Source organism: Oryza glaberrima, chromosome 3 (assembly GCF_000147395.1).
Source record: "Oryza glaberrima chromosome 3, OglaRS2, whole genome shotgun sequence".
Lineage (NCBI taxonomy): Eukaryota > Viridiplantae > Streptophyta > Magnoliopsida > Poales > Poaceae > Oryza > Oryza glaberrima.
Window position 1 is genome coordinate 76,244 of NC_068328.1, and position 20,417 is coordinate 96,660.

Sequence of the window (20,417 nt, forward strand, 5' to 3'; positions counted from 1 at the left end):
CGCGTGAGTCCGGAGGAGGAGGCGACGATGGCGGGGTGGTCGGGGTAGACGAGGGCGGCGCGGTCGAGGAAGGTGATGGGGGTGAGCAACGCGTGGTTGGCGGCACAGAGCACGGCGCCCTCCATCGCCGCCGTGGTGGACGTGGGCGTGTCCGGTGAACTCGGGACGACGAGATCAAAGTCAGAGGGACGAGCTGAGGTGAGGTGAACAAGGGCAGACGAGGCCACGCAAAAGGTGAGGGAAGAGAAGCTTGTTTTATGACGACAAGGCAGCAGTACACCACGACGACGCTCCTCAGCCGCCTCAACCTACACGGCAACCTACGCGGGCGAGCTCTGCCTCCCGCTGCTGGCCGCTTGCTCCGCCTCCGTCTCAGCCACCCGGCGCCCTCCACCGCCGGCAGCGCCGCCTACTCCCGCCCTCGCGCGGCCGCCACCATGCTGGTGAGAAGAGAGAGAGAGAGGGAGAGATTGGGATAGACTAGAGAGAGATAGAGAGGGGTGGAGAACTGACAGGTGGGGCCCACTGATTTTTTAAAAAAATACTTATTGGACTGCCACGTGGACCCAAAACCACCCCGGATTGAGTAGGGGGTTATTTGTCCGGTTTCAATAGTTGAGGGTGTAGAATGACTAGTTTTCAAGTTCAGGGGTGTAATTTGGTCGACCTCGATAGTTCGGGGGTGGGGGGTAATTCGTTCTTTTTTCTTAACTTTAATTGTTATTTTACCTCCACATTTTCAAGTAAAACTTGTATTTGCCTCTGTTCTGTTAAGAAGACTTAATCATGCTTTTAAGTTTAAGAATTCTTGTAATTGGGTTGACGAAGCCCTAATTTTCTTTGCTGAACGTTCTAGTGAACGATGTAATTATGTTTGTAGATTAATAAAGCGCGTCAAATGGCTTCCTTAAAAAAATAAGACTTAATAGTATTTAAGTTTATGTCAACCTTGTGCTCGATCCTTTTCTTTTTTACATTAAACATGTGAATGTCAAAACAGATGTCAAATTCATGTGAAAATATAAAATATTTGGTGTCAAAATCATCAATTATTTCCAAAGACGAATAAACTTAAAAACCAACTCAAATACGGATGACATACCAAAATACCGACAAAAACATCTTCAATTTTTATAATAGTAGAGATAGGGGTTAGGAGTAAAATAAAAACTCTCAGATTTATACTCCTAAAACTATTAGAAATTTTATCTTTTTTTTGTTACGGCTAAAATATTTTAAAATTAAGGTCAAGATTTTATACATAAATATAATACTATTGAAAGTTCATATACATTTTTTTCTAGAGTTTTAGATGATATTTGTTAGTAGGTGTACACGATGTTACATATAAAGTTTGGTGGTTATGATTGGTTAAGACGAGGGATAAGTGGGAGATTATGAAACAAAAATCTAAACATTATAAATAATTATATGTTAGGATGGAGGGGTTATATATTTTAAATATTATTAAGTCTTATTAATAATAGAGTAGGGGCAGAATAAACTTGGTTTACAAAAAATATTGATAAAATGATGTAGTTGGGGTATCATTTTTTGTTTGAAAGGTTCCTGGTGGGCCAAGGGGGAGCGATCGGATCAGGGGACCACCTAGAGAATAAGGGGCTTCGTCTCCCCACGCTTCCCATTTTCTTTCATTTGGGTTGGAGAAGTTGGGGGTTGGGGGGTTGGGCGAGGAGGAGGAAGAGGAGTACAAGAAAGAAAGAAAGATTAGTAGTAGATGGCCGCTTATTCCCTCGTCTTCGTCTTCGTCGGCGTCGCCGTCTTCGTCCTCGCGCCACCAGCCTCCGCCGTGCCCTTCATCGTCCTGCACGGTTAGACTCAGTCACCCCGTCCGTCCCTTGGCTTCCAACACCTACTATTATGATGGAGTACTTCGGTTTGACAAGTAGCAGCTACTGATACTCCTCCTGCCGTGCCGTGCGTGCAGGGATCGGAGACCAGTGCGCCAACCATGGTGTCGCCAAGTTCACCCGCCTTCTCGCCGACTGGTCCGCCTCCCATGGCTACTGCCTGTACTACTACACTACACTACATCTCTCTTTCTTTCTTTTTCAGTTTCCTTCCCTTCTCAATTAGATTAATTAATTAATTAATTACTTGTGCTACTGCCTGCTAATGATGGAAAACGCATAGTGAAATCGGAAGTGGAACATGGGACTCTTGGTTAATGCCTCTTCAGAAACAGGTCCACTACTTGACTTCTTCAATCTAGCTAGCCTAGGAATCTTGTTTACCTACTAGTACCAGTAATAAAAACAACTCTTTCTATATTCTTTCCACATAGTACTAATTTCTCCCTCATGTCTCAACAGGCTGATATTGTTTGCAGTAAGGTGATTCAACTTTCCCTTTTGGATAATACCTTCCTACGCTATGATGATGTATGTATCATCACTGGATTGTACCCTTTTCTTTTCCAGGTAAAAGAAATGAAGGAACTCTCCAATGGTTACAATATAGTTGGTCTTTCACAGGTATACTCTTGCACTGCTGTCTGTATTGTTTATGGTTCGCGCCACTTCCTTTTACCAACTGCAATGCTATGCAGCTGTTTTTTTTCCACCTGCTGTATATTCTCTAAGAACAGAGCACTAGTTACTCAAAACATTACAGGAAGAAAAATGATTCCATATCAATCGTTAATCTAATTTGCTCTCTGTTTTTGTATGCTCATTTTAATTCTCATTTCTATCACAAATTTGTTCAGGAAAAATGCTACACTTTTCATGTGACTAGTGGATTAGTTTGTTATAAGTCGTTGGTTATTACTGCCTCCATGCACAAGTTAGTGACATATTGGGCATTGCATCTGTCCCCACTCCAAAAAGCAACTTCAGTCACTAACTTCTGTTTTAATGTATTCTCAAAACCTAGTAACCCCTTGTATCATATCCACAGGGGAACCTGATTGGTCGAGCAGTTGTTGAGTATTGTGATGATGGGCCACCGGTGAGTTGTCCTTTCTGGGTACAAAGAACAGTTTTTTTTTAAGGTGTGTGTGTTTTTTAGGGGGTGTCCCCCTCTTGACTCCTTTTCTGCCCTCCTACCTTGAATCTACCATGTACTTGACGTTACAATGCTCTTCAATCTCGTGGTGCTTCAACAGGTCAAGAATTTCATTTCACTCGGTGGCCCTCATGCTGGTACTGCTTCAGTGCCACTTTGTGGTGTAAGTTCATCTCATTGTTTCCAAGTGATACCTAGTTTGTGATGAAAAGTTAAAATTTAATAATCCAAGATTGTGCATGGATCTTCTCAGATGACACATACACTCATTATCTATTAAAAGTACTTGGTACTGACAAGGTAGACTAACAACATCAGTATGTGGCATCTCTTATTTACCTGAATGCTATGACTAGTGAAATTCCACCATCACCACATCACAAATAATGTATGCCAACCTATATATATGGACATATATCCATCCACATGTTTGCTCCAAAATGGAAAGTTATTAGCATTGGTGGTGTGTAGGGATGGTAATGTGCATTTAGTCCATTTTTCCAATCTGATGCAGGCTTGCAGAGCTTGAAAACTGGTACTAGATCAGATATATCGTTTTTAGCATTTAGGTAACTCAACTTGATTCTTGAGGGACTTGGCATGATTAGGAGATATGATTGGTCACACAATGGGTGAGCTGCTAGGATCTTTAAAATTATGCCAAACCTTGTAATATTGTTACTGTTGTAAAGAATGTGAACTCTGCCTGGTTACAGTTATTTCACAAGAATACATGTGTGGTACCTTGATGTTAATTTTACTGCAGCTACCTATAATAGCTCATCTTTGTTTATTTGCAGTCTGGTATTTTTTGCATTCTTGCTGATTCCCTGATTAAAATGGAGATCTACTCAGACTATGTCCAGGTTCGTGTAGTCATTTGCACTTGAAAATACTTAGGTGGATTTTTTGTGGAATAATTTATTGAATGGTGAATTGCAGGCACATCTTGCACCTAGTGGTTACATGAAAATCCCAACTGTGAGTTTTTTATGACTTGAATTCTTTTTTGTCATCACCCTGAAGACATAATGCTTTTTATGTTGCTTGGTTGACATTTTAATTTGATTTTTCAATTATTGCCTTGTAGTTACAAACTATCAGAAAAAAAAATTATAAGTTAGTAAAATGATGAAAACACCGATCTTTCTTCAAGGCATGATAATTACTGGAAATAGAATTTGATGTGTATTTATGTTAATGTTTCGATTAACTGAAGTTTGCATAACCTTCCTATGCTTTTCAGGATATTTCAGATTATTTAAAGGGTTGTAGATTTCTTCCAAAGCTTAACAATGAGTTACCAGGTGAAAGAAATGCCACCTACAAGGAAAGGTTTAGCAGCTTAGAGAATTTGGTATTAATCATGGTAAGTTTAATATAGTCCAAGGTTGCATTTTGATTATGTTCATGTTCAACCTCCAAGACTCTTGGTAGCATCGGTTTATAAGCGTCAACAATTGTGTTCCTTAACTCCTTGGTATCTACTTAGGTTTATCCGATTTCTACTTGTATAGCGCCCTGACTGTTCTAGAATTCTGGAGCATATCACCAGGGTATAGTTGTATGGACCCATCAGCAGTACCCTGGTGGCAATAAGATAAGTTGGGTAGATTGTTGGCCGATGCTGATCCCCTGCTAACCTGTTTGCTACCTCTGTTCCATGGCTAAACTTGCTTCATATGTGGAGCTGGAGCTCATGCAGCAAGCCAGCAACTTGGAGTTGTTCATCATTGTGGTGTCACCGCATGTGTTGACCATTAGTTCTATATTAGATTAAGTTAATAAAATCTAATGAGTTTATGATATTATAACAGTGCTTTCGAAGAGAAATCTACACATAATATTTCATTTTAAACTAAGCATTTGGGAAATTATTGATGGTCCAATTTTTAAGAGTTTGACTAAATCTTGTCCTAAATGTAAAATATTTATGACCAGAGGGGGGTAATTTATTACTCATTAGTCTGCCTTTAATGTGTTTATCCATTGTTTAATGTTTAGTTTCAGGATGACGCTGTCTTGATACCTCGGGAAACAGCATGGTTTGGTTACTATCCAGATGGAGGTTTCGATCCTGTCCTGCCCCCTCAGAAGGTTGAGCCTTGCATTGCATGTAGTGCAAATGGAATGAAGTAAATCCTCTGGCCTTAACATTGGTAGCAACATGTCCTGGTGTTGTGGTTGCAGACAAAGCTGTACATGGAGGACTGGATTGGTCTCAAGACGCTGGATGATGAGGGGAGAGTGAAATTCGTGTCCGTGCCAGGGGGGCACCTGGGTATTTCCAAGACTGACATGATGAAGTACATCGTGCCCTACTTGAAGGGAAAGGACGATGGAAAGGCTTGGATTGCTGCGACTTGGCGTGCCATCACCAACACCATCGGTGGGGAAGCGTTTGTGCTCAACTAGCTACTAGTACTAGTATCATGTTGCAGCCTCTTTCTTGGCTCTGATGATGATTGTAAAAAGATACAGGTGTACAGTGCAGGATACGCGTTTCATTCCCTGTGCAAGTATATGTATTCCTCATCATGTATACATTCACCAAACTAGGAGTTCAAGTAACAAGTACTCCTATATATGAAGACAAAATTGAGCTGATCTCACATGATGGTATCACAAATGATTCGGAGAAGTAGTAACAAATTTATTTGTGGGTTTGCGGCCACCCTGGGACTTCCAGGCAGTGATGGCGGTGAGCAGAGAGCGGTTGGGCACAAGGGTCTTGTTTGGCATCCGAACATTGGTGACCGGAGACACATCCTTGTCGCACACCCACATCTCAATGGCGTGGCGCTCGTACGAGTAGCCGTCCGACGCGATGCACGGCTCTTGCATAACCCTCTGCATTGCATCTCATGGATGAGGTGTTAGTTAGGAGTTTGCATTTGCAAGCTTGCCAAGGCAATAAGAAGACAGAGACAGGGACCTTGAGTATGGGGCAGATGAAGTGCTCCGGCGGCGGCTGCGTTGGCAGTGCCCGGCGTTTGAGGCGGTCCAGGTCGACGGCGACCCTGGTCTTGAGGTCAGGACGGTCCTTGCCTCTCATCTCCAGGCACCTGAGCGCTAGGTCAGCCATCTCCTGCGCCTCTTCCATGGCCCAAGTCCACCCTGCATTCTCATCCAGGATGTCCCTCAGCTTGCCGTCCTCCACCGCTCGCTCCACCACCTCCGCCAGCCCGATGGGTGCCCTCGCCGTGAGCAGCTGCAGCATCACCATGCCAAGCGCGTACGTGTCCGACTTCACCGACACCTGCCCGCTCCTCTGGTACTCTGGGTCTATGTAGAACAGCGTCCCAGCCAGAGCCGTCTTCTTGTACATGGTACTGCTACTGCCACCACTACCACTTGACACCAGTGTTGACAGCCCCACATCACCAACCTTGCTCACCAGGTTGCCGTCCAGGAGGATGTTCTCAGGCTTGAGGTCCCGGTGAATGATTGGGTTTGGCTTGCTGCTGTGGAGGAACACAAGGGCAGAGGCAACCTCCCAGGCGATGCGCAGCCGGTCACACCACGGCAGCGCCGCCGTACCGCTTTTGCACCGCAGCCGCTCCTCCAGGCTGCCATTCTCCATGTACTCGTACACCAAGCACCCCCTCTCCACACACGCTCCCAGGAGCATCACCAGATGCGGGTGATGTATCTTCCCCAGAACCTCAAGCTGCAAAATTAACTTCTTAATACTGTATTACACTTTTGCTCTACATACATGCTTGGCATGGCAGTTCAACTATGCTATGAATATTAAAAATAAGGTGATATGATGTATGCCTATCCTAACTGTTTGTTAGTACGAAAGCATATAATTTAATTCGGGTACTAGTACCTCTTGCCTGAAATGCTTGTTACTGGAATTGTCATCAGAATGGAGGACCTTTATTGCCACAGCTGAGTGATTGAGATACCCCTTATATACTGTTCCGTTAGCTCCACTTCCAATCTTGAGATTGTCCGCGAATGATGATGTAGCGTTATCAATCTCCTCCCATGTAAACGTTGAGTATGAGTTGCCCTGAAGCACAAAGAGCTTCTCCAGTCTCAACTTCTTATCAGCATCACGGGATGCTTTCACCTGCAGCATATTTTTCTGCATAACCTCCCCTCTTACAAGATCCTGCACATGGTTCAGCGCCTGCTCTGCAGCATATCGATGCGCCTTCTGCTTCTCTACGTTGTCGTTGGCCTTATCCAGCCTAGATTGTATCTCTCTTAGTTGAGCTTCCTCTTCCATGCGCTTTGCAGCTAATTCAGCCATCTGGCATCAATAAAGATCACAAGTAAGATGGTTTGGACATGTGCTGCATCTGTGAACTCATACTCTTTGATAGCATATCAAATCCACTTTACTTGCCTGGCGTGATGCATCATCGGACTCATCCTGAACAAGTTTATGTTTCCCCTGTATAAGCCTCAGTTCAAGCCTTAGCTTTTCAAGCTCTGTACTGATATGGTCCTGCGTTATAACAAGTAATCACAAGGTCTAAGCAAACATTTACCTGACTGAGGCAGGAATACCTGATAAATTCAACAAGTAGGCAGTAAATCTAATATCATCAATCTGATGGTAATTGATAATGTCGATTACCAATGTGATTACAGGTAAACAAAGTACTGTAGCAAAGTTTAAGAAAGGAGTCCTCTGAATTTATCTGTCTATTAACAACGTGATATCAAATCACTGGAGGCTTAAAAACAGCGTTCACTGATGATGTGCACATCACCAAAGTTGTGGATCAACAGCACAAGTTTAAATACAACATTCACTGAAGATGCATGTGCATGTCACCAGAAGTCCAAAATTCACAACGAGTCAATCACCAACGAATTGCACAACTAACCTTGTTGTCTGAAAGCATTCCCTGCAGCAAGCTTTCTTGTCTTAGCACCACATTTGACCCCTTCAGTTCACTAGGTTTGGAGCTTTCCGTACCAGTGGAAGAGTTAACTCTTCTATCCTTGTCAGGATATATTGAAGTGCTTCCATTGAGATAATCGTATAGAGTAAGTGAACGGTTACGGTGTGCAGGGGAACTATTTTTAGGGTTCTCTGATGGTAAGTTGGAGCCTAGCAGCCTTGGAGAATCAAACGGGCTCTGGTCTGAACTATTATTGGAAGTTACTGTAGCAAGGGAACAAGTAACCTTCAGATGATGACAAGGGGAATATGGAGGTCAACATGTTGAAGAGCAGAATAAATATTGAAAACAATATGCTTATACCTTCCTGCAAGTCTGCTATAGTTTTTCATTTTTCAGCAGTAATAAGTAAATAAGGAGAAATGGGAAAGAAGAAATTATATTGCACAGCAGAGATGCACAGGAAAAAAGCAGCATACTAGAAATATTCCGTCTTAGCTTGACAAGTCCTTACCTGAGCTTGAAGACATTTCATCTGAAAGATCATCACTCTTGGAGCTCGACGCTAAGTCACTTTCTAATGCAGAAGAATAAAGCGAAGACAATCCATCTTTTGATACAAGATAAGCTGTGCAAAAGCTTGGGACATTTTTGCAAATTTTGGAGGATGTCCTATTTCCAAATGGCTTCCTGAAGGACATTTCGTCGAATCATCAACAATACTATGCATGTATATTGGTTTATTTTTTAGTGAATTGGTGTGGCGAAAGTGAGATTACCTAGTCCTAGCAGTGACACCGACGATGAGGATCTTTATTTGATAGTCAGAAACAACAGTGGAAACAGTTTGTGACACGTCGTTGCCCTTGATAAGCAATACTTGAGCTTTCACCTGAGGTCAGTTGATTAAGCGCTTAAATTTTAAAAATAGGAAATGGTAGGCTACGCACATACACATATATACTTGTTACTAGTACTACATGTTACTAGGAAGGAAGGACAGGTGAGACAGCAGAAAGAAAGAAAGAAAGTAAAACCTTGTTTTGATGGCACATGTTTTTGTAGAGGAGGAGCATTTGTTGTGCCTGGTGGTGTACATCCTTGAAGTAGGCATCAGCAACATCGGTTCGGACTTTATCAATTGGGATATGGTTCCCCACTGCATGTAAATATTTTAAGTAGCAAGATTGATATGCAAAAGAAAGAATGGATGGACGCATAATAAGAAGAAGAGAGGGAGGGATAGGATAATTACTGGGTGTGGGTACTGCCAAGAGTTTAGTGAGGACATGAATAAGAAGGAAGATGGGGGCGTCGTCATCTTTGGTAAACCTAAACCTGGACAAAGCCCATTGGAGGGCGTAGGTGCTGGATTTAGAGTCAGTGAGAGCCAATCCAACAGTGAGAGGAGGCGCCATCATCTCTGACACATTCACATGCCCTAAGGAGAGGAGAGGAAGAGGATCAGGATCCATCTCCTTATGTTTTCAATCAAAAGCAAAGCAGTAGTGAAGCAATGGAGTGGATCTGTGGATTGGAAGAGACAAGAGGAAAAGCGCAAGAGATGAGCTTACTTTACTTGTCCGGCGAGGGGAGTTCGTCGGCGGCGAATCAAGTGAAGTGGCGATGGAGACGCACAAATGCCACGCCACACGTCCTCGAATGCGGAGCGATTGCAACGGAACGGAGCCAGCTAGGCCCACTAACATTTTGCCTCTCTTTTTTACCGCAAGAAAATAAAAACAAAAAACATTTTGCCTCTCTTTCTCTAAGGATGCCTTGTTTCGAGGTAAAGGCCTCATTGCCTCAATCCCGGCCCGTTGGAAGTCTCCTCTCAGACGGAGTAAAAAAGAAGATTCCTCTCAAAAAACAAAATAAATAAAAATTAAACAGGGTATATTATACAATATAGTATATAACTAGAAAAATATCCATGCGTTACAACAGGTGAAGACAAATTTCACGACTGATAAAAACGTTGCCAATTTAAATGACAAACAAAACAATGGTAAAACAGAGTCAGAAATCATATATAGCATTGAATCCGGTTGCGCTGAATTCATGTGTCATTACACGAAGAATCCCTTATATATACAGGCTATTCCATAAGTTGACACGTGTATTTTACTATACATTATCGACCAAAGATTAAAATTTTGATTATTCAATTAGTGAAAGTTCTTTAACTATATATGCAAAGCATTTGCAAAGCAACAAACTTACCACTTACACAGCTTAAACTATGATAATTTCAAAAGGAGAGAAATTTGGAAGAGTAAAAAAGAGGAGGGACTATCTACTTATGGTACCACAAATTTTACCAAAAGCATATCAAATGTAAATAACATACACTTGCTTACACTCACATTGTAATTATAAATTTTAAAATTACATTGTAATTTTAATACTTACATTGCAATTATGTTAATATTCACTATATATGATGTGTAAGTAAGTGTTACAGATAAGGCATACTGAGTTCGGCTCGGTACAGATCCACCACATACCAAGTATTATACAGAATTATGCCTCATATACGGAAGGTGTTCCCGATAAGGAAGGAAAAGTAGAGTTCTACTCGGGCACTATAAGAACTAACACGGATCGTATCTATACTTGCTCCCTAATTCTACTTGGGACAAAAGGACATTTTAGGGTATAAATACAAGACCCCCTAAGAGGAGAGGGGACAAGACAAGTCAGAATACAAGTTAATACAGATATATACAAATCTAATGTAGGCATCACAAATACCGACATGAGGGATCTTGAGCTATCTCCAATCTCCCTGAGTTCATATTCGAGAAAGAAAACTACATTATCCGTTGACTACATGTGAGAGCTTCAATGCCGCCAAACCAACATAGATCAGATTAGGTCATCCCAAATATTGTATTAGTAAGATATTGATACATGAAGGCAACACCAGCTTCAGCCAATAGAAGTAGAACTATTAATTGTAAGTTAAGGGGACTGAACTTATATAAAAGTCCTTGTCTCCAGTCTCTCTTACCTCAATCTCGTGTATACCTTATACTTTACAAATACCATGGTCGAGGTCTACTCCCTCGATAGTGTCGGTCTACAAATTAATAATTAGTGACGTTGATTATATATCAAAATAGCGTTGACTAATAAGCAAAGAAAAAAAAGGAAAAGGAATAAAAAGCAGATGGATACAAATGCGCGCGGGATAGTGTCTGTGATGGGGTGAGCCAATTGGGTTGGTTGGCTGGGCTGAGAGAGGGTGTATAATAGTTAACTTAGACTCATGTTGAATTGGATATGGGTGATGTCCAACCAATTTAAATACGGATAACTTTATAGAGGAAACATCTTCCATTATGCAAATTATATATATGCATAGTATTACTGTTACAGAGAGTTAACAAGGCGTGAGGCCACAAATGGTTGCACATATGGAGTAATTATTATGTGATCAGCCTCTTAATTAACTAATTAAGGTGCCATTGAGCTGGGCTGATCTTATTGTGGGCGGCTGGCTGACTGTTGCTGTTGTATATATGTAGTAGTAGTGTACATGCATTATGCATACAGTCGATCATCAGTTAATTAATACATGCATATTATATTATATAGGGTATGATGCGTATATACTTAGGTGGAAGGCGTGTTTAGTGATTTAGTTTGTTTATTCTGATGATGATCTTTGGTGGTGGTGGTGTAGCTCGACTACTTGTTGTTGGGGGGAGTCGCCGACGATCCTCTTCCAGAACCAATGCGTCCTCCAGAGCTGATCCATCTGCTCCATGGGCAGCTGCTTGGTCTCAGGGAGGAAGAAGAAGACGAAGAGCGTCATGACGCAGAGGCAGGCGGCGAAGAGGAAGAAGGTGGCGAACTTGAGGTGGCAGAGCATGGCGAGGAAGGTCTGGCCGATGAGGAAGGTGAGGAGGAAGATGACGGCGATGACGATGCTCTGCCCCGCCGACCGCACCTCCAGAGGGCAGATCTCGGCGGGGACCAGGTAGGTGAGGGGCCCCCACGACCAGGCGAAGCCCGCGACGAAGACGCACATGACGCTCAGCACCAGGTACGCGTACTCCTTCTCCATCTCCTCCCCGTGCTCCCTGAACTTGCCCGCCAGGATCGCCCCCACCATCACCTGCGACACCAGCATCTGCACCCCTCCCACCAGCAGCAGCCTCCTCCTCCCCAGCCTGTCCACCACCGCCATCGCCACCACGTTCGCCGCCGTCGCGCACACCCGCGTCACCACCGCCGACATCAGCGACGCGCTCTCCCGCAGCCCGATCGTCCGGAACATCACCGGCGCGTAGAAGTTTATCACGTTGATCCCGGTCACCTGGTTGAACAGGGGCACCAGCACCGCGATCACCAGCTGCGGCCTGTACCGACGCCGGAGCATGTTCCGCAGCGGGTGCCTGATCGTCTTGGACACCTCGCTCGCCATCACCAGGTCCTCCAGCTCCTTGTGCACCGCCGCCGTGCCGCGCAGCCGCTGCAGCAACGCCCGAGCCGAGTCCACGTCGCCGCTGCGCTGGATCACGAAGCTGGGCGTCTCCGGCAGGAACAGCGCGCCCACGGTGAGGAACGCCGCGGGGACGGCGGCCATGGACAGGGAGATCCTCCACCCCCACCCGCCCTCGATCTTGTCCACGCCGTAGTTGATGAGGTTAGCGATGAGGATGCCGATGCTGATGCACAGCTCGAACCCGTTGTTGATGGCGCCACGGTGCTGCGGAGGCGCCATCTCCGACAGATACAGCGGGATCGACTGCAAAACACAACAACACAACTTACAGTATATAGGAGTATCTTCTCAACCAAACTTATTACGTACTAGCGTAGTAGCTTACCTGGTTGGTGAAGCCGAGTCCAATGCCGAGCAGGACCCTGTTGAGGATGAGCATGTAGATGTTGACAGCGGCGCCGCCGAAGACGGAGCCGGCGACGAAGACGGAGCCGCCGATGAGTATGGAGGCACGGCGGCCGAAGCGCCTGGTGACGGAGGAGGCGACGAGAGTGGCGACGAGGCCGGCGATGTAGAGGGAGGAGGTGAAGACGGTGAGGAGCTCGCTGTCAAAGCGGCAGTAGTTGCTCACCTTCTTCTTGTCCCCCTTCATCTGATGGTACACGTCCGGGAAGAACTTCTTCAGGAACGGCTCCATCGACGTTACCCCACCTTATTAATTGTTTTTTTCCCCAATAATAACACAACACAGCAAATTAATTAATGTTCCTTTTTGTTTAAGTACTGGTATTATTAGCTGCTGCCATGCATCAATTGCTGCTATTAATTGGTTACCTAGGCAGCAGTATTACAAAAGGTGAATTATTAATTTCGCATGCATCGAATCTGTTAATCATTATGAATCAACTAACTATGCACTAGTATGTGCGAGAATGCAGGTTGATCAAGTAGTAGTATCTCTCTTGTCTGGAGTCAGTGAAGAAGAAGAGGCAGATGATGCATGTGCACTTGTGCAGTGCAGCGTGCACTGGAGTAGTATGTTGGCTATGAATGGTTATCTTAGATAGCCAGATGGATTGATGGTTGTCGGTTGCTTCCATCAAATTATACTATTAATCTCTGAAGAATTAATTAATTGTGGATGCATCAGTATATACTACTCCAACTATATAGTGCTGGCCCGCATGCAGTTCGAAGCGACACAGAACATATAGAGAAAAGTAGCTAGCTTGATGAGGAAAAAATACACCAAAGTGATGAGTAGAGAAGACAGACATCACATACAGTAAGTTAGTACTATAATACGTACTAACTTACGTAGGACAAATTCATTCATTAATCACGTACTCCTCCACTACAGTAGTAGTACAGCTACAGTACTGTTAGCTGCTTACTCCCTCCGTCCCAGCACGCAGGTAGGTACTGGAGTAGAGATAGATCGATAGATCGATCGAGGAGATGGAGTGATGGTCAATTGGTGATGGATGAAGAACCGATCAGGTGATAAGGGCGAAGCGGAGATACCTGAGATGCCGAGGTCGTAGCCGAAGAGGATGCCACCGCTGCCGGCGACGATGCACGACAGCACCACGAACGGAGTCACGCGCCCGCTGTACCCACTGCCGCCTCCTTCGACGAACGCTCCGATGGCCATTGTTAATATATATAATCTTCTTTCTTTCTTTCTTTCTTTCTCTCTCTCTCTCTCGATCCAGTAGAAGAAGAAGAAAAAGCAGCAGCAGCAGCAGCTAGCAGATGCAGATCGATCGAACAATATTTGGGTTGGTGGTTTAATTAATGCTGTGCTAGCTCAAGACTGAAACCGGAAGCTACCTTGCACTGCACATATACTAATCAGTCCCTACGAAGGAGGAGGCGGCGGCAAGCTGCAGAGATGTGTGGCCTGAGCGCTATCACAGCACAAGCCCAGCTTAATGACAGTGAGGTACCTTTCTTTTCTCCAATAAGAGTTGGATGAAGAATAAGATTTTTGTGGCACGTTTTTCAAACGGCTAAACGGTACGTTTCGTGCGAAAACTTTCTATATGAAAGTTGCTCTTTAATATTATATTAATCTATTTTTCAAGTTTGTAATCATACGTTAACGTTAATATTATCTTGTTTTACGTAAAAACTTAATCTTCATCTTAAGAAGAAAAGAACACCACCTGATTGTTCATCAGCTGCTTTAATCCAGGATCCCAACTAGATCAGTATACTATCATCTCTTCATTTCATTCTCTGACCGGACTAGTGAAATAGATTGCTTCCATAGAGTGGATTTTAATCTCTCGAGAAGATGTTTTCCCGTGTGTTTTTTTTCTTCCAAATTTGATATAAATAGTTATGAAAAATTTTTAAAAAAAATTTACAATGTAGAGTATATAGATATCTATTGGTCTACCGAAAATGAAGTTCACATTCAATCTACACATCAAGAAAAAAAAAACAAATTTAGATGTGAACAGTACTTTTTTATATCTTAGCGTGTGAATTGAGTTTGGACCTAAGATTTTGTAGAGTTGTATAGATGTGTACGAGTATTGTCAAAATTTTTCATAACTGTTTGGGTGGTTTTCCCTTCCTTCTCCTCCTTAATTGCTCCTTAATTGGAGGGCCGGACGCCGAAAGCATGACACAATATTATGTGCTTCCCTTCCCCCTCAATATGTTGCTACCTGCATTCCCGAATCTAATTTCTATTTTCTTACAATTTCTTCTTAATCAAGCTATTATTTACCTAGTAATAGTATCCACATACATGCATGCAAATCAACCCTCCAATAACAGTATTTCTCAATAAAAATGGTACGTATTAAGATGGATATACTCAAGATTCTTCATCCTGCATACATATGCATCATAGGTGGCTTTACTACTTTCTCTCTGTCTTATCCTCGGAGGAAATTGACTAAAGCAAAAAAGCTCGCTCACTACAAAAGATACACATAGACAGACAAATACTCCTCATGAATAAAGTCGTGTCATGTATTCAGTGGGTTTGCATTATATTGGTGCCTTAATTTGGTATAAACTCCTATTAATTGGCACTACTGATTCTAACGGGAAATTAAAAAAGGAATATGTTCTACCATGAAGACAATCTCGTGGCACATTTAAATACCTTTTGGTAGGGAGTACTCCACTCTATATAGTTGATGGTCAAACAGCATGTATTATTATTTAAGATGAAGCTGTTAGACAAGAAGTAAATAAAAGCTCGAAAAGCAAACAAATTTCTTTCTTTCCTTTTATGAAAAGAGAAGATGAATGGTACTACTACTAGATGACTGAGATGTGTGCGCGTGCGAGCTTTCTATATGTCGCGCATCTTCTCTGGCTGTCCAGCTCCATGCATCTCATTTTCTCCCTTAATTTTGTCTTTTTTCTGTCAGCTAGCTACTAGCTCGTTACGTTGTTTAATTGTCCTACACACACGTAAAGCATCCAATCCAGGCGCACTTTACATATGTACTCTAAGTGGATCAGCTGAAGAATCTAGCGAGTGCCTAATGATATAGACGTACAGTATGCTTTTTGGACATGGCCAATTCACCGTGCATTCATCAAAGACAGTTTTTCTGTATTTGTATTGCTTACCCAAACCATCGATACGGCCAATTCTTCTACTACTATATATCCTTAGTTTAAAAGAACATGATCTTATTTGTATACGCAGAGTACATAAAGAAAAAACCATCAGAATCTCGTCTATGCAAATGGCACACGGGTGGTAAATAAATACTAGCACAAGTGAAGGAAAATTACTAGTCGCTGAAGAGGTGTCTCAGAGCTCTTGCTGCGGAGGCGGAGGCTGAGGCTGAGCAGCAGAGGAGAATTCCTAACGGTCGGGGACCTCAGATGGTGCTGGTGCTGGTGCTGGGGTAGTGTAGTAGTAGTGGATGCCTGTAGGTCCACTTGTGCTCAGCACTCTCAGATTCTTCAACCCTTCCTCCTCGCTTCCTTGTTCAATCCCGACCTTGTGCTGCTGCCTTCCCAGGACAGAGTAGGCACAATACTCCACCTCGTAAATCTCCACACCTGGCTCAAAGAATGACACCGATGCACCAACACCCTCACCTGCACATATATAGATAGATAGATAGATAGATAGATAAAACAACCAAAACCATGAAGAAATACTAGTAGTATGTTTCCATAGGCACAGCGACACAAGAACAATATCCAATCACTCCAAACTCACCATGCGTCACCAGAAGTAGGTTCTCATCAGGGTATTTGTCAGCAAGAGCCTTGATTACACTAGCATATCTGCTTCTTGCTTCCCAAACAGATTCCCCCCACTTAGGTACCTGTACAGGAAAAGAACAATTCCGTTGAACATGAAGCGTAATTATGGTCATGATTATTAAGGAGTAGTACTGGTAAGAGTAGAAGCCAAGCCAGACCTCCTGGTAGAGTGGCTCCGCGGAGTGATCAATGGTAGCAGCTGGCAAAGCAGCTTCCAGTTGTGACATGTCAGGAAACCACCTGTCGATGCTTGGAGCTATCTGGCTGACTAGAATGCCCATTGCTTGAGTGTTCATCATCTCGGACAACCCATATTCAATTGAAACCTGGAGTACAAATGATCGGAAAGGCAAGGCAAACGGGTTCACGATACAATCAAGCAATTACAGGACCAATGCACACACAGTTTCTATAATTACAGAACCAACAAGTAAAAGCTTGAGAGTTGAAGGGCAGCAGCATTTTTGTGTCCCGTGCAATGCAACGAGCATTCTCATCCCATATGTGACGCCCAAAAAGGTAGAAGATGAAAACAGGGGGGTCATCCCATCCCATTCTCATTAACAGTAGTAGCAAAATAAAGAGAAAACAGTTGGTAGAAACATATGAAAGATTACATAGAGGGTTGTGTAAAAGCTGTCATCATGCAAGAGTTGTGATAGATAGACAGATAGGTTTGCAGTGCAGCAACCAAATAAGATGAGATTGTGATTGTAGCAGGTGCAAGTTGAGTTATACTTGTACTAGGTTGTTGAACAAGAGCATATAATGGGTCAAGTGTGAAGAGTATGAATGCAGCAGGGTGTGTAGTTTTGTTAATCATAGTATATACTATTTGAATTGATGAAAAGGAAGCGGAGGGACATTGCATTTGCATACATAGGAGCAGTAAGTAAGAATTGAAGCGATATGAGGCGTTGAGGAGTAACAATCAGTAAGTAAAGTGGAGTATGCAGCAGCAAAGGGAAGACCTTGATGTTGATGCGGGGCAGGGGGGAGAGCGCGGCGATGGCCTGGGCGGCGGTCTGGAGGCAGCGGATGAAGGGGGAGACGAGGACGCGGTGGATGTGGAAGCCGTCGGCGAGGATGCGACTGGCGACGGTGGAGGCGCGGAGGAGGCCGGCGTCGGTGAGCGGCGGATCCCAGGGGCGGGGATTGTTGGCGGCCCACAATGGATCCGCGTGGTCCACGCGGTCGCCGTGACGCATCACCACCACCCTCTGCTCCTCCTGCATCGCCATCGCCATCTCTCTTCCCCTCTTGGTTACGTTACTACTCCAGCAGCGTCTTGCAGTCGCAGGCAGGCACCCAAGAAAAATACTTAAAATAAAACGAGGAGGAGCACTAGTACTTGTTCGCACAAGCAACCTTATATTACCTGCTCTTTGCCAGTTGAGATACAGTAAGCAGGAACAGAACCAAGGTTATTCAAGCAACACCCATTGCCAGTTGAGCAATAAATAACTCAAATCGCTAATAGTATAAGTGATCTTTATTTCAAAGATGCTGCCCTTTATTTATGTATAGTATACGTCCTGTCCTGTCAACATGAAAACCACAACGAAACGCACGCAGACACACATCAACTGGCAACCAAACCTGAACCTGATTGATAATGCATGAAAAATACAGGAGTACTAAGTAAGAAACAGCAGCGGCATTGGAGAAGAGACACTTTTTGTACTGGAATAACTACTACTCCTACACTAGTACTGGAGTATCATGCATCATCTGGGATGAGCAGGATGGATCCGGTCGTCTTCCTGGCCTGGAGATCCGCATGAGCGCGAGCAGCTTGAGACAATGGATATGTGTGGTTCACACGGATGCGCAACACCCCGCTTCCTACATTGGCAAACACCTCACCGGCCGACTCCAGCAACTCGTCGCGGGTAGCAGTGTAATGCATCAGGCTGGGCCTTGTTACCAACAGCGACTTGCTTGCCAGATCGCTCAGCGGAATGGGATCAGGCCTACCTGACGACTGCCCAAACGACACCAGCATACCACGCCACGCCAAGCATTCCACCGAACCCTGAAACACATATGCCTGTCAATCAAATGCCATTCTACTATTCTTAATGCTAGTACATAGTACATTCATATATAGGAGTACTCCATAAAATGAAATCAGCTGATTCAAGCCCAAAACACATTGCTTTGAAACTAAAAATAAAACCAGACACTGGATACAGATAACTGTGCATCTTTTTGTTACTAAAAAATGAAGTTATTATGCCCACCATCAGTACCTACTACTGAAGTGGTACTAACACCTGAACAACAGAACAAGGTCTACTGCCTTTACAAATTGTACGCCATCGGAAAGGTGAAAGCATCTGCACAGGCAGCTGAAGATATATGCATGATCACTAACCAAAACCTGTTACCACATGCAAGATGCAACGGTACAGTACCTTGTATGTATCCTTGCCAACAGAATCATATACCACATTGACACCTTTCCCAGCTGTGAACTCCTTGACTCTTGTGACAACATCTTCCTTTGTGTAAATGATGACATGGTGGCATCCATCTTCAGCTGCCTGTGCAGCCTTCTCCTCATTTGAAACAGTCCCGATGACAGTGGCACCAAGGGCATTTGCCCATTGACAAAGGAGTGATCCAACCCCACCGGCAGCAGCGTGGACCAGAACACAATCACCACTCTGGACCTGCGTGCGGTGCATGGTTAATTGAAATTGCAGTTACTCTGAGAATAACTGATAGTAGTATCATATCATACCACAATAATAATGGCAGGGGGCAAATACCTCAAATGGTAACAGGGGCAGACAATAAGATATTGTAAACAAGGTAAATTAAGCTCTTGACCAATCGTTTGTAGTGTGCTTTCATTTAGATTTAGCTGCTTTGACTGCCTTTGCTGGGCAGAAATGGTTTATGCGTGATTATGGCATACTAGAGTTGAAGTGCATGGGAACACTATGTTTGCTTTTGAAGATTCTAGGATGGTTGCCTTGGTAATCAGAAATTAATATTCCTTGTATGCATAAAGAAAGAAACAGGGTTATGATCGATTGGGTTCTCTATATATAAACAAGTGAAGTAACATGGGGGATACCTTGTAAACACGGCGAAGTAGAACGTGAGCAGTCATCCCCTTGAGCATAATAGCGGCAGCAGTGTTGTGGTCGATGGAAGGAGGAAGGGGAACAGCGACGGAGGCGGGAATAATCTGCTCTTGAGCATAAGAGCCCATGGGATTGCCGGCATAGGCGACGACGTCCCCAACCTTTCTGCCAGTCAGGCCAGGACCTACAGCGGTCACCACTCCAACGGCTTCCCTCCCAGGGACGAAGGGCAGTGGAGCGGAGTAGACCCCCTGGCGGTAGTAGACGTCGATGAAATTGACGCCGATGGCGGTGTTCTTGATCCGGATCTCGCCCTCCTTGGGCTCCCCGACCTCCACTTGCTCCCATCTCAACACCTCAGGCCCGCCCAGCTCGTGGACCCTGATGCACTTCACCACCGCCATCTCCCCCTTGGAGCAGCGCACGGTGGTGGTGGTGAGAGAGGCAGACGGACTTGGAGAGAGGAGGCGTCTGGTTCTGGTGAGGGACAGGAGGGGAGACGAGGAGGAGGGGGAGTGACACAGACACAGACCACAGAGGAGCACGGGGCCGTACGTCATCATCGCCCACGCCACCTGCCCTCCTCCCCTTCCCTTCCCTATTTCAATTTCTGTCCACATCATCCAAACGCCTCTTCACTAAAATACTTACCACTTTCAACTGGATGAGTTCACCCAAATACCCTTTTTTTTTCTCTCATCTTTACCACCAACACCATCAGTAGCA

At 44.2% G+C, this 20,417-nt stretch overlaps 5 protein-coding genes across 7 annotated transcripts; 1 reads left to right on the plus strand and 4 right to left on the minus strand.

The window, feature by feature from the left end:
- Nucleotides 1–1,642: 1,642 nt before the first annotated feature.
- LOC127767445 (uncharacterized) lies at nucleotides 1,643–5,639 on the plus strand. Of its 3 annotated transcripts, none has more exons than XM_052292787.1 (12): nucleotides 1,643–1,832; nucleotides 1,949–2,033; nucleotides 2,155–2,206; nucleotides 2,334–2,354; nucleotides 2,442–2,495; nucleotides 2,920–2,970; nucleotides 3,128–3,190; nucleotides 3,828–3,893; nucleotides 3,970–4,008; nucleotides 4,274–4,396; nucleotides 5,038–5,124; nucleotides 5,218–5,639. In XM_052292787.1, the coding sequence occupies exons 1-12, from the start codon at nucleotides 1,739–1,741 to the stop codon at nucleotides 5,440–5,442; spliced, it is 960 nt and encodes a 319-aa protein (XP_052148747.1). In that variant the 5' UTR covers nucleotides 1,643–1,738; the 3' UTR covers nucleotides 5,443–5,639. The 3 variants fall into 3 exon arrangements, with proteins under 3 accessions (XP_052148747.1, XP_052148745.1, XP_052148748.1); XM_052292785.1 differs by having other exon boundaries at nucleotides 1,644–1,832; nucleotides 5,032–5,124; XM_052292788.1 differs by having other exon boundaries at nucleotides 1,709–1,850; nucleotides 5,032–5,124.
- Nucleotides 5,640–5,649: 10 nt separating this feature from the next.
- LOC127767444 (U-box domain-containing protein 35-like) lies at nucleotides 5,650–9,582 on the minus strand. Its single transcript, XM_052292784.1, has 10 exons — nucleotides 9,467–9,582; nucleotides 9,148–9,333; nucleotides 8,930–9,051; nucleotides 8,672–8,784; nucleotides 8,407–8,582; nucleotides 7,875–8,155; nucleotides 7,388–7,489; nucleotides 6,863–7,291; nucleotides 5,963–6,697; nucleotides 5,650–5,877 (listed from the first exon to the last, which is right to left on the minus strand). The coding sequence occupies exons 2-10, from the start codon at nucleotides 9,311–9,313 to the stop codon at nucleotides 5,650–5,652; spliced, it is 2,352 nt and encodes a 783-aa protein (XP_052148744.1). The 5' UTR covers nucleotides 9,314–9,333; nucleotides 9,467–9,582.
- A 1,652-nt stretch (nucleotides 9,583–11,234) lies between these two features.
- LOC127767656 (hexose carrier protein HEX6-like) lies at nucleotides 11,235–15,897 on the minus strand. Its single transcript, XM_052293061.1, has 3 exons — nucleotides 13,870–15,897; nucleotides 12,731–13,056; nucleotides 11,235–12,648 (listed from the first exon to the last, which is right to left on the minus strand). The coding sequence occupies exons 1-3, from the start codon at nucleotides 13,997–13,999 to the stop codon at nucleotides 11,545–11,547; spliced, it is 1,560 nt and encodes a 519-aa protein (XP_052149021.1). The 5' UTR covers nucleotides 14,000–15,897; the 3' UTR covers nucleotides 11,235–11,544.
- A 133-nt stretch (nucleotides 15,898–16,030) lies between these two features.
- LOC127767658 (uncharacterized) lies at nucleotides 16,031–17,965 on the minus strand. Its single transcript, XM_052293063.1, has 4 exons — nucleotides 17,568–17,965; nucleotides 16,755–16,922; nucleotides 16,550–16,658; nucleotides 16,031–16,425 (listed from the first exon to the last, which is right to left on the minus strand). The coding sequence occupies exons 1-4, from the start codon at nucleotides 17,841–17,843 to the stop codon at nucleotides 16,187–16,189; spliced, it is 792 nt and encodes a 263-aa protein (XP_052149023.1). The 5' UTR covers nucleotides 17,844–17,965; the 3' UTR covers nucleotides 16,031–16,186.
- Nucleotides 17,966–18,070: 105 nt separating this feature from the next.
- Nucleotides 18,071–20,318, minus strand: LOC127767657 (uncharacterized). The gene is made up of 3 exons (XM_052293062.1): nucleotides 19,682–20,318; nucleotides 19,014–19,271; nucleotides 18,071–18,631 (listed from the first exon to the last, which is right to left on the minus strand). Exons 1-3 carry the CDS (start codon nucleotides 20,312–20,314, stop codon nucleotides 18,317–18,319), a joined length of 1,206 nt encoding a protein of 401 aa, XP_052149022.1. The 5' UTR covers nucleotides 20,315–20,318; the 3' UTR covers nucleotides 18,071–18,316.
- Between the last annotated feature and the right edge of the window lie 99 nt (nucleotides 20,319–20,417).

Excerpts from the sequence above, each read along its gene's own strand:
- LOC127767445 (XM_052292785.1), top strand. The coding sequence starts at position 1,739 with ATGGCCGCTTATTCCCTCGTCTTCGTCTTCGTCGGCGTCGCCGTCTTC. Across the intron at positions 2,971-3,127 it reads ATTGTGATGATGGGCCACCG|GTCAAGAATTTCATTTCACT; the intron begins GTGAGTTGTCCT and ends GTGCTTCAACAG. Across the intron at positions 4,009-4,273 it reads GTTACATGAAAATCCCAACT|GATATTTCAGATTATTTAAA; the intron begins GTGAGTTTTTTA and ends TATGCTTTTCAG.
- LOC127767444 (XM_052292784.1), bottom strand. The coding sequence starts at position 9,313 with ATGATGGCGCCTCCTCTCACTGTTGGATTGGCTCTCACTGACTCTAAA. Across the intron at positions 8,156-8,406 it reads TGAAATGTCTTCAAGCTCAG|TAACTTCCAATAATAGTTCA; the intron begins GTAAGGACTTGT and ends CCCTTGCTACAG. Across the intron at positions 7,490-7,874 it reads GAATGCTTTCAGACAACAAG|GACCATATCAGTACAGAGCT; the intron begins GTTAGTTGTGCA and ends GTTATAACGCAG.
- LOC127767656 (XM_052293061.1), bottom strand. The coding sequence starts at position 13,999 with ATGGCCATCGGAGCGTTCGTCGAAGGAGGCGGCAGTGGGTACAGCGGG. Across the intron at positions 13,057-13,869 it reads CTACGACCTCGGCATCTCAG|GTGGGGTAACGTCGATGGAG; the intron begins GTATCTCCGCTT and ends ACAATTAATAAG. Across the intron at positions 12,649-12,730 it reads GACTCGGCTTCACCAACCAG|TCGATCCCGCTGTATCTGTC; the intron begins GTAAGCTACTAC and ends TGTGTTTTGCAG.
- LOC127767658 (XM_052293063.1), bottom strand. The coding sequence starts at position 17,843 with ATGGCGATGGCGATGCAGGAGGAGCAGAGGGTGGTGGTGATGCGTCAC. Across the intron at positions 16,923-17,567 it reads TGCCCCGCATCAACATCAAG|GTTTCAATTGAATATGGGTT; the intron begins GTCTTCCCTTTG and ends TTTGTACTCCAG. Across the intron at positions 16,426-16,549 it reads CCTACTTCTGGTGACGCATG|GTGAGGGTGTTGGTGCATCG; the intron begins GTGAGTTTGGAG and ends ATATATGTGCAG.
- LOC127767657 (XM_052293062.1), bottom strand. The coding sequence starts at position 20,314 with ATGATGTGGACAGAAATTGAAATAGGGAAGGGAAGGGGAGGAGGGCAG. Across the intron at positions 19,272-19,681 it reads TACTTCGCCGTGTTTACAAG|GTCCAGAGTGGTGATTGTGT; the intron begins GTATCCCCCATG and ends CACCGCACGCAG. Across the intron at positions 18,632-19,013 it reads TTGGCAAGGATACATACAAG|GGTTCGGTGGAATGCTTGGC; the intron begins GTACTGTACCGT and ends TATGTGTTTCAG.